Here is a 12,192-nt window from a genome sequence, read left to right as displayed (position 1 = left end):
CTTCCCAATGGAGACCCAAAGCAGTTCACACTGTTTTCTTTTCCATTTTACATGCACAATAACCCTGGGAGTAAAGTTAGGCAGAGAATGTACGGTTGGTTCAAGGTCACTTGGCAGGTTTCCATGGCAGCTCAGGGATTCACACTTGGGTCTTTCAGATTCTAATCAGACTGGGGAAGAACTCCTTCCAGACAACTATGGTCTGTCTCAGAAAAAAGATGTTCGTAGGTTTGTATATTCCTCTGCCACAGAACTCCACGTGCCAGACCTTCTTTGTTACACAACGCTCCGCTTGGGTCCTAGTGCCTACCTAGTCCTACTCTCCCCCCTGCCCCAATCTGTTTGAAAGTAAAAATGCACTTTGGCATTCCGTTTAATTATACAACATTGTACAATAAAAAGAAGAAGAAGAAGAGTTTGGATTTATATCCCCCCTTTCTCTCCTGCAGGAGACTCAAAGGGGCTGACAATCTCCTTGCCCTTCCCCCCTCACAACAAACATCCTGAGAGAGCTCCGTAGAGCTGTGACTAGCCCAAGGTCACCCAGCTGGCGTGTGTGGGAGTGTACAGGCTAATCTGAATTCCCCAGATAAGCCTCCACAGCTTGGGTGGCAGAGCTGGGAATCAAACCCGGTTCCTCCAGATTAGATACACGAGCTCTTAACCTCCTACGCCACTGCTGCTCCTGAATATTGATTTTGACAAAGACAGGATGTAAAAATGAATTATAATTCTCTTATTTGTTCAGGACTATATCCTAATGTGGAAGTGTACAATTTTCTTGACTGTTGCACCTCAACTGATGGTACTAACATCTTTTTCTGAGACAGAGTACAGGTAGAAAGGTTTACCAAATCCCCCCACAATGGCAAAGCTGCAACCGGGAGGGGGGGTGTACCCTGGGTGTGCACCATTGGGGTCATGTGGGGGTGGAAAATTGCCCCCCTGACCCGCCTCCCCAGGGGAGGGGCGTGGGTGGATTGGGGTGTGGGCGGGCTGGGGGGCACGCGGGCAGGTCGTGCCCCAAGTGCAGTTCCTTCTCCCTCCGTCCCTGTCCCCCTACCTCATCGTTCTGCCTACATATCACTTTCACAGGTATGTGTGGCCAGATGGTTGTGTAAAGACTTTTGTGGGCTGGTAATTTTCATGGATTTGTTTCCAAGGCTGCACAAGAGAAACATATAAAGGATCAGGCATGCACGGCAAGTCTTCTTAGAAAACCCACAACCCCCTCACACACACATACAAACCCAAAGTAAGCAGGCAAGAAAAGGTCCTGTATGGAAAAAGTGGTTCTCTAAACCTCCAGACAGTTTGAGCTACTTGGCAAATGCATGGGGCATGAATAAAGGACAAGCCGGGAGGATAGCGGTCTTCATCGCAAAAGAGTCAGAATGGCAGCCAACATCAACTCCAGTGAAAGGTTAAACCACAGCACCTTCCAGACATGCACTTCCTGTTGGGGTATCCCTGTCTGCTACACGTCACTGGGGCATATTTATAGGGGTCAAGTAACGCGCTCGAAACATTACATAGGATTTACTGATAGCCCAGCTTCCAGCTGCTTCATATCGGGTGAAACGCAAAGGATTTTCACAGAGCAGTCCTTCCTCTGGTTCTTGCGTCATGCAGTGGGCATGTCAAGCGTAGCTTTATTTACTCTAGGCTTCATATTCAATCCACCATTTCAGATGAGATTATCCAATTTCCTGTTCTCCTGGTAGAGACTGTGAACACACCTTGCATCATCATTTTATTTTTGAGCAACAAGGTACCTTGCTGGCTCGCACTGAATTTAGTTTGGGTAAATGCAGACTGCTAACAAGTAGTGTGAAAGGGGAAAAAATGAAATCGTTTTTGTATTTCTGCACAAGAATCTATATGTTACTATGTGCAAAGAAGGCCAAAACGTCTTCTACCATCCACACAACCACCATGAATCGAACCAAAGCTTCACAGATTAATCAAATGATAAAACCAAGCATCTATACTAAGACCCACTCAGAGGCCCAGTTAGCTGAGGTCTCCTTTTTAGAATCCATTAGGCTGACTACATACACCTTGTACGCTCGTAGGGACTGGAATGCAAGTCTGCTAGTTCAAGATGTCACCGTGCATTTGGGATCTCTTGTCAATTTGGAAGGAAGGGAGAAAACAGGCAACATCTGAGCCAGCTGAACATGATGGCAGCTGCACATCACTCTGTACCCTTTACCACAAGCCCAGACTCACTCCCTATGCTCGCTCCTGTGGTTTGCACCTTGTAATCCCCCACTGCGCTGCTAGAACCAGTATCAGACTGGCACTGTGATCCTGAGGACAGGAGAGTTGTGCTGCAGATGGGAACAGCACAATAGCAGCACAGCCACGTTGCCTGCTAAGGCTTGATGCGTTGCAGCCAGCAAGCTAATAGCAAAGCTATCGCTTTCCCAATGAAGGAAGCCTATGCAGAATAATGGGCTGAGCCACTGATTTTGCCTACATGTGTCTGTGCTGGCAAATGGGGCATTCCCGGGCCAGGAGGGCTCAGGAAGCTGACTAAAGCTGGACCGGGCCCAGGAATGCCCCCTTCAGTGCTGGCATGATGAGCTCCTGTGCCAAAGAAGTGTTGCTACCAAAACTGCCCTGGCGCCTGGGTGTCGTGCTGCTGCGTAGCTCCCCATCACTGGGGAGCAGTGGCGTAGGAAGTTAAGAGCTCATGTATCTAATCTGGAGGAACCGGGTTTGATTCTCCGATCTGTCATCTGAGCTGTGGAGGCTTATCTGGGGAATTCAGATTAGCCTGTGCACTCCCACACACACCAGCTGGGTGACCTTGGGCTAGTCACAGCTTCTCGGAGCTCTCTCAGCCCCACCTACCTCACAGGGTGTTTGTTGTGAAGGGGGAAGCGCAAGGAGATTGTCAGCCCCTTTGAGTCTCCTGCAGGAGAGAAAGGGGGGATATAAATCCAAAACTATCTTCTCTAAATGCCCCTTATGCTGGTGTAAGTGGCATTTACCCCAGGGTCATGCCACCTGCTGCGTGGTTTTGGCCCTCCCCACCAGATTGTGCTGTGAGATGTCTTCATAGATGTCTCTCCTCCAGAAGAAGCATCTCAAGTGCCTGTTTGTATATATGTCTTTGTAAAAAAATTGGGGGGGGGGGGCGCGAGGGTTGAATATTGTGTGTGGCAGCTGCTTTGAGTTTATAAATAAAAGGAGGGTTCTCAGTTTGGAAAGAAAAACAAAATAGCCGTTGGCTCAGGTACTGTTTCTTTTTTTTTTAACTTGGAAAAGTACAGAGGTATTTTTTTAAATGAAGCTATATGACTTTTCATTCCATTTCTTGCTGCCTACAGTTCACCTCATGCAAGTTCATCTGCTTTCCAAATCCCACAGTTTCCCCAGGTCAAGCAAATAGTTTCAAAACAGATGCTTCAAGGTAAACGGTACCCACCTTGTTGCTGATGGGAGAGCCATCCATTCCGCCAAGACTCCTTGACCCAGATGGAGGCACCTGGTACACATCTTGCCCCTGAAGACCGTGACTAGTTGGTATCTGGTAGATACCCTGATTCATGTATGAAGGAGGCACTTGGTAGACAGGGTCGCGAGGAGAAGCATGTGCACTTGGTACTTGGTAGACCTTCTGCTGGTTAAAGGGTTGAGGGACTGATCCTGCACTTGGTGTTTCCTGGTGAGGAGGACTCTCCGGGATAGGACCTATCAGAAGTTTCACACGGTTGCCGGGGACAATGCCTTGCCTTCCATGTAAGGAGCAGAGCCACCACCCTTCCAGTCCTTCAGTGTTCTGCTCTATCACGGTCAAAATGTCACCTTTGCGGAAGGCCAACTCTTCTGCGCATTCGGGGACATTGTCATAGAGGGCTCTTGCCATCAGATTCTGTAAACATACCAAAAAGACAGAGGGAACTTAAGCATACAGTCAATTGTGGGTACGCCTGGTTTCTTTAAAGTAAAAAACAACGTCACATAGAAGTACCATTAAATAAGCATGACCTATACATCAGTATTCATGTGGCTGAATCCCAGAGCCATCAAAGTGACACCTTCCACTCCTATTCCCAGAGGTGGGATCCAGCAGGTTCTCACAGGTTCCCAAGAGTAGGTTACTAATTATTTGTGTGTGCCGAGAGGGGGTTACTAATTGGTGATTTTGCCACATTATTTTTGCCTTAGTTACGCCCCTCCTCTCAGCAGTAGCGCGCAGAACTTGAAGCAGCCTAGCAGGAGGTGCACCGGCATGCGTGGCAGCCTGCGCCTGCGTGCATTTGTTTCCCGCCCAAGGACCAGTGCAGCGGCTGCGTCCTTGCCACAGCCCTGCCCAGGAATGCCCCGCCCCCAGAATGCTCGGCCACGCCCTGTTGTGCCCCGCCCAGCCCCATTGGCGCTACGCCACAGTTTGAATCCCACCACCATGGGAACCTGTTACTAAAATTTTTGGATCCCACCACTGACTATTCCTATTTCATTCTTTAAGCATTAAAAGATTACGTTCAGACGGCACAAAATGGCACCTCATCCGGGATCAGCTGCTTGAAGCCACGTGACTTCAGTGTCAGAACGGAGCCACCTAAACATGTTTTAGGGATGCCTAATCATGGAATTCTTTACACAGAGGATATTTTTTAAAAACCACAGAAGTCAAAACACAGTATTTCTGCCATGAAATAAAATACAAATACTAAGAAATTTTCTATCAACGCAGCTAAGATAGAAACTAATATTGTACACGTATAACCAGGAGATCTCTTCATTCGCCTTGAAGTCTAGGAATTAGAAAGTTATGTGTTTTCTTTGCTGCGGTGTTCTCCTAGGAAAAGATGCTTAGTACCTTTACTGGCAAACATTGGGCACGCCAAATTTGCCTCAAAAAACCTTGCTTATGCTGAACAGGAGAATGGGTTGCAAAACTCTGGTTTCTGCATTTGGAAAACCACTTTTAATATTTCGTAAGGTTTCTCTGATGATAGAAAAGGGTGGATGATGTCCCGGGCTTAATTCTTAATCCTGCCATTAACTCACCACATTGCCTTGAGCAAATCCCCTTTCTCAGCCTCAGTTCCTGTTCTAGATAATGGGAATTATTGTTGGAAAAAGCAACGAGGCCGAATTTGCATAGGAAGTTTACTGTTGATGGAGGGAGGGGGTTGTTTGCTCAAAATGCTCCCTCCAGATCTAGCCCCTCCCCTCTGGTGCCACTTCAACTGCCAGGGTGTGTTATATTGGCCTCAGAGAAAAGATGTTAACTGCCTTTCTGTTTACTGTTGTACTGTCGTGTTTCTATAATGTTATGAAGTGCAGCTGTTATTCTTCTTCCAAAGAAACATTGTTTGATCCCTCTCTAACAATTACAAAGAAGATCTATTTCACCGGATTGTTGGGAGGATGAGAAAGACAAAGTTTATGAAGCCAACTTTCGGCAACTGACAACTCATTCCAAATGGGTGACATCAGCAGGTTCTGACTTTCCGTGCAAAACTTTGATGACAGAATACGAAACACCTTTCCCTTCTCTTTTCCCCACCCAACATATACCCACCAAGCTCAGTTATTTCCTTATAAGGTTGGCACCTCAAAGTTCGGCTCCCTGCTGCAAAATCTTCTGATTCCTTGTAATCTGTGGCTGTGGAGAACAACCTTAAAAGTTATGTGCCCCCCATGTAAAAAAGAAACTAGACATGTAATGTTCTCTACCCTGACATCAAACCCAAATCTAACACCCAGCAGACATATTACCCTTGTAGCAAGTGATCTGCAGCCACAACATTTCTGCACATGTTACCTCAATAACAACAGAAGTGCCAACCACACAGGAAGATCCCCCTCTGTGGTTGTTTGCAACGCTGCTACCATCCTTCAAGACACAGGGTGTTTGTTGTGAGGGGGGAAGGGCAAGGAGATTGTAAGCCCCTTTGAGTCTCCTACAGGAGAGAAAGGGGGGATATAAATCCAAACCTCCTCCTCCTCCTCCTCCTCCTCTTCTTCTTCTTCCTCTTCTTCCTCTTCTTCTTCTTCCTCTTCTTCCTCTTCCTCTTCTTCTTCTTCTTCTTTTTCTTCTTCATATGGAGTTGGGCTTTTCACATGTTTTCTTTGTCTTTTTATCTTACAGCAGTTCCAGAAGAAGCAGCGCTGATGTGGCTCCCAATGCCAACAGGGTATCATGGGTATTAGGCCCCATTTTGTATTAGGGCTTACCATATTGTCTGCCATGGGGACCAATCTCCTGGCCTCCTCTCTTCACTCAACTTGGACCAAAAATGGACACATCACTTCTGGATGTCATGAAGCTCTAGGAATTCCCTAAATCGCTGTGGTTTTTACCAGAGAGATGGAGGAATTCCTAGAGTGTGATAAAGTCACTTCCATGTGATGAGGTCACTTCCAAGTACAACCAGAAGTGATGTTACAATGTTGTTCTCTTCCCCCCACCCAATTTTTGTCCTGCTGGAGAGAAGAAGACATCTGGCAACCCTACTTTATATCCATGACAGAGCTCTTTGGCTGATCTGATACTCACATAATATCATTTCATAACATGAACTTTCTGGTACCTATCTAAAAATATGCTGTCTCCATTCACAGACAAAACATGCTTTGCCTGCCTCACTTTTTTGTAACTGTATACATGACTGTCTGGCACATTCAGTTTTAAGAGTATCAGCCAAGCAAGGCATTCAGAGAAAAGCAGACAATCTGTATGGGCTGTCTTTCTTGGAAACCTTTTCAAAGACCCAGAACACTTCATTTCTTGGCTCGGGTAGCTGGAGCAAAGCATACTGACAGCCATTAACCTGTCTACCCGCTGCATGCCGGAGGAGGCATTCACAACACAGAGGAATAGTGAACTATTGAAAATTAAGAGGGAATGTATCTGAAGCCTTAAAACACTGACATGTGGAACATACGAACAGTCATACTTCCAAGTTGAAGATCTGTGGCTTTTGTGAAGTCTTTCAACAAGTTATAGGTTTATTCTAAATTATGATTGGAGCTCACGCTTCAAGCTAATTTCTGAAGTGTTCCAGTTTTTCAGAACTCCTGCCTGACACCGCTGTTTTTAAGGGAAAGGATTGTTAGGGCTGTCTTAGGTAGTCTCTATAGCACTACATAAAATCAACCCGGGTAAAAGATCAATTTGCATTGCAGGCCAAGGAGGGATCCTGTGGGCTCAAGGCAACATGTAAAAACCACCCCTCAACCAATAAACATGCAACAGTTTGTTTGTGGGTAAAAAATTTAGGCCATAGCCGGAGGTATTTATGAACAAGGAGTTAACAGGAAGCAAAAAATGGCGCAGCATAGGTGGGTGATCCACGCATCGGGGCAGCACGATTGCTGTCCCCCAGAGCCACCCAATTCCTCAGCCTGCCCACTAGAGGAATTGACGGCAAAGGGCAAGATTGTACTGGGGCATGCCAGTTGGGCAATAGACCCCTGTCTTGTGCCTGTTCCACTCTGCCGCAAGCCTAGATAGCCCCTGCTACTCACTGTTAAAAAGACAGGCCATTTAAAATATTTCTTATTTAGAAGTTACTGAAATTTGGCATTAGAACTCCAGATTCAGCAGAACCTCGGTTTTCATCGGTTTCAGTTTTCATCGATTTTTTCAGTGAAAAATTTGTCTCGGTTTTCATCGATTTGCCTCGGTTCTCATTGATTTGCAGTAAGGTGCAGGGGTTTGTGGAGAAAAATCACCCGGACAAAGCTGTTGCAGGCCGTGTCTGCAACTTGTTTAATGACAATGTCTTGCTCCATTTCAGACAAATCTTAAAGAGGCATCAGAAACGACCTCTTTGGAGGTCTTTTGTTTATTCACCAAAAAAAGTGTGTTTGGTGTGTTTTTTGGAGTGCTTAGAACAGATTAATTGGATTTACGTTGATTCCTATGGAAAAGTTTGCCTTGGTTTTCATCGGTTTCAGTTTTCATCGATACTTTTCGGACGGATTACCAATGAAAACCGAGGTTCCACTGTATAGAGAACAATCCCAAGGCAGTCTACACAGAATCAACTCAGGCTCTCTCAATAGGGCTCAGTGCCAGAGAAGTGTTTCAATATTGAACTAATAATCTACTGCACTGGGATCTCATGAAGAAAACCACCTGCCTGGTTTGAAAGTATCAATTTGTTATATTAAAACAGAAAGGTTTGATGAGCTCCTCAATCAGCATTCGATCTCTTCCTTCGCTGCAAGGCCCTTTTCACAGGAATCGTTTACAATGTATCTTGATGCCATACGCCAATGGTGGCGAACCTTTGGCACTCCAGATGTTATGGACAGCCCCTACAATTGGCCATGCTGGCAGGGGCTGATGGGAACTGTAGTTCATAACATCTGGAGTGCCAAAGGTTCGCCACCACAGCCATATGCTAGGGGTTTTTTTGCTTTTACTTCTACATGTTTTCCCTGAGTTTGGTACCAGAAACATTTTCCCTTCATTTTTTCCCTTCATTGTTTTCCTGAGCACCTTTGTGGTGATTTTTTCCTATCCTTTTCTGAGCCAGCTTCCCTTGAGCATGGAATCAGGTTGAAACGGTCTTTGTTTCTACACTCCACCAAACACTTGACCCTTATCTATAATCCCATGTAGTTATCCATTCTCTCCTTCAGCCATTTTCTCCTGTTTTCGAAAGGAATTCTTTTAAAAATCTCTTTCGCATTAACAGTGTAACATAAGGGTACAGACACAAGCTAGGTCGATTGTATCAGCTTTGTCAGTTTCAACCCAAGTGAGCGATTCCACCTTAAGGGAAAGATACATTGTGGGTGCAGTCAAGGACAAATGAAATTGAAAAGGAAAGTAGCTTTTGCAAGGAGAAATTGACAAGGAACTGGTGTAGAAAAGCACCATTGTTACTTTGGCAGTCCCTTGTCAATTTCTTCCTGCAAGAACAGCTTCCCTTATCAATTTCACTTGCTGTGGCGTAGGAGGTTAAGAGCTCGTGTATCTAATCTGGAGGAACCAGGTTTGATTCCCAGCTCTGCTGCCTGAGCTGTGGAGGCTTATCTGGGGAATCCAGATTAGCCTGTACACTCCCACACACGCCAGCTGGGTGACCTTGGGCTAGTCACAGCTTTTCGGAGCTCTCTCAGCCCCACCTACCTCACAGGGTGTTTGTTGTGAGGGGGGGAAGGGCAAGGAGATTGTCAGCCCCTTTGAGTCTCCTGCAGGAGAGAAAGGGGGGATATAAATCCAAACTCTTCTTCTTCTTCCTAACTGCCAACACATTATGTCTTCACCTTAAGGTGACATCACTCATTCAGGATGAAATTGACAAAGCTGATACAATTGATCTGGCTTGTGTCTGTGCCTTTACATTTACAACATGAAGGCAATAGAGAAAAAAAGTTAAAATTCCTTTCAAAAATGGAGGACAAAGTAAAGGAGAAAATGACTGATGGGGAGAATTGGCCTTTTGCGGTATACTGTTAGGAATAATATATTTTCAACAGTATCATGTGGAATAAATTCAACTAAAGAGACAAGGGGGGAAGCAATGGGGGGAATGGAGGTGTGCGGACCGATTTCATAGAAAATGTTTCCAAGACACAAGGTCTGATCACTGAGAAAATCTGTGGTAAGCTGTGCTTGTGGTAAAGGCCTAGAATCTGAAGGGAGAAGCAACTAGGTTCCACTCTCTTTATTTCTTCTGAGGACTTCCATTGTTAGTTCACTTGTTCTAAAATCAACAAAGTCTATCCACAAAAAACCTACACATCTATGTCAGACAACTTTCGATGTCTCCCAAACCATGGGAATTCTGACATTAAGAAGTGGCCAAATTTCTGCTGTTAGTATATACGTTTGCTCCTGTACAAGGACAAACCGACCACCCAAGCACAAGACTGCTCTTCAATGAAAAAGTGAAATCTAACAATCAATTTCATTTTGTTAAAACAAAGTCCGTTTCCTTTCCAGAGCTCTGCTTTCTCTTCCTTGGGCCAGATGTGAATAAAGCACACCAGTTTCCATAGCCTAAGTTTTATGAGGTGGTAATATAGCCAATAAGTGCCATGTTAAATTAGCTTTGACCTCTCCCAGCCTACTGTTCCAGGTCCCTATTTCACAGCTGGGTGGACGACAGACAGTTATTGTGTTTGACCAGGCAAGGAGAACCATCCCTGTTTCAACGTTTAATTGGACAAAATGCACTGAAAACAGTAGGAGAAAAAATTAAGAGTGACAAAGTGTCAGCCATAATTTGGAGGGCTTCCCAATGCTAACAAAGGGGAACCAGTTACGGCCTCTCCTCCTCCATCCCCTCAAAAGCTCGACTGGATGGCTATTATGGGTTGTTTCATGCTTCTATGGCTCTGTGGATTACAGTTGCTCAACAATGTCAAAGTTGCCAAGGATGGATAGTAACCATCCCACAGCGACATCTATGAAATCGGTGGGCTTAGAGTGGAGTAACTCTAATCAGGATTGTACTGTCATGTGAAAATAATTTCCCCTCCACTCATTTCATCATCAATAATTTCACTCATCAATCAATCGTCCATAATTTCAGCAGTGATACCAACAAATGCCAGCACATTTGTCTCTCCAGCACCTAATACTTGTGTAGTGGGAGAGAGAATCAGAGGGTTTGGAGTACATACCACCAATATTTTTTTTATTTTTTAAAAATTTATTATTAGTTTTATATACCGCCCTCCCCCTGAGGGCTCAGGTCGGTTCACAACAGGTTAAAACAAACATTAAAACATAATTTAATATCAATTATATAAAAACAGAACCCATTTTAAAATGTGGATGGCGTCTGACTACTCCCCTCCCCCCCTTGTGCCCACGGGAGGCCAGATGACATGGTAGATGTTTTTTTAAAAAAACTAGGCTGGCCAAACGCCTGGCGGAACAGGTCTGTCTTGCAGGCCCTGCAGAAACTCTGTAAGTCCCGCAGGACCCTGATCTCCCTAGGGAGCCTGTTCCACCAGGTAGGGGCCAGGGCTGAAAAGGCCCTGCCCCTCGTCGAGGCCAGCCTGATCATTTTGGCGCCAGGGATCACAAGTAGGTCCTCCTCCGAGGAGGACCTACCTATGTGGATGAAATAGAGATTATATCCATCTCTATTTCTCCTTAGCAGCTAAGTCAGGTGAGTCTGTCAAAACTAATGGTATGACGGTGGGCCGATAAACTGAAGCTCAATCCAGACAAGACTGAGTTTGCTGTTGGTGAATGGAGTTAGAAACTGCTCAAGAATTACAAAACTAGACTGCCTTGTGGGGAGGGGATTGCACAGCCCTTGAAGGAGCAGGTTGACAGGTTGGGGGAGCTTCTGGATCCTGTTCTGTGGTTGGAGCACCAGGTCTCCTCTGTAGGGTTGCCAACCTCCAGGTGAGACCTTGAAATCTCCTAGAGTAACTGATCTCCAGACATCAGAAATCAGTTCCCCTGGGGGAAAATGACTGCTTTTGAGGATGGACTCTATAGTATTATACCCTCCCCCTCCCTAGACCTCACCCACCCAAGTAGGTTTGCCAGGTATCCCCTGGCAACCAGGGGGGAGGGAGAACTTACTAGCTGTAACCACAGGCCAGCAATGATATCACTTCTGGAAGTGACATCATCGCATCACTGGGGACAACAGGAACACTCTGGTATTTGAGAAAAAAATCTAGAGTAGAAGCTATTTTTACCATTGGTTTTTGCCTAGATATCACAGTGTTCCCATGGTTGTCGGTGACACGATGATGTCACTTTAAGAAGTGCTGTTGATGTTTCAGCACAGGACTTCATTTACAGCTATACTCTGTTCCACAGAGAGATAACAGTGTGGTCAGTTGTGGTGCAGTGGTTGAGAAAACACTATGCTTCCGCATTACACTATAGCAAAATGCATTATTTTGTGCATTACTGAACATGGGGCTTTGATACAAGAGCATTTATAGTTCATCAAATGTCTATCAAACGGATGGGGGAGCAGCGCTAGGTAGGCGGAGCGTTCTACAATTAAGAAGGTCTAGCATGCTTTGTTCTGTGGCAGAGGAATATACAACTCTACTATTATCTTTCTGGGGTATAGTAAGTAAGTCTCCCCATTGGCTAGCTCAGAGGTCAGCAACCTTTACCACCCAAAGAGCCATTTGGACCCGATTTCCACGGCCCCAAAGATCTACTGAGCCGGAGAGGCGGCTCCACATGGAGCCGCCTCCGGTTCGGCCCCTCGACTCACCTTTCCTTCCAGC

General features: G+C 45.5%; 1 protein-coding gene across 1 annotated transcript in view; it reads right to left on the bottom strand.

Moving 5' to 3' along the window:
- Positions 1 to 12,192, bottom strand: part of NEDD9 (neural precursor cell expressed, developmentally down-regulated 9) — a 79,012-nt gene that overhangs the window by 34,332 nt on the left and 32,488 nt on the right. The window contains 1 exon segment of the mRNA XM_048508261.1: positions 3,437 to 3,883. Coding sequence (XP_048364218.1) covers positions 3,437 to 3,883 — 447 coding nt within the window.

This window comes from Sphaerodactylus townsendi, linkage group LG09 (genome assembly GCF_021028975.2).
Source record: "Sphaerodactylus townsendi isolate TG3544 linkage group LG09, MPM_Stown_v2.3, whole genome shotgun sequence".
Lineage (NCBI taxonomy): Eukaryota > Metazoa > Chordata > Lepidosauria > Squamata > Sphaerodactylidae > Sphaerodactylus > Sphaerodactylus townsendi.
Note: the sequence above shows the minus strand (reverse complement) of the source record. Positions and strands in the feature narration are given on the sequence as shown.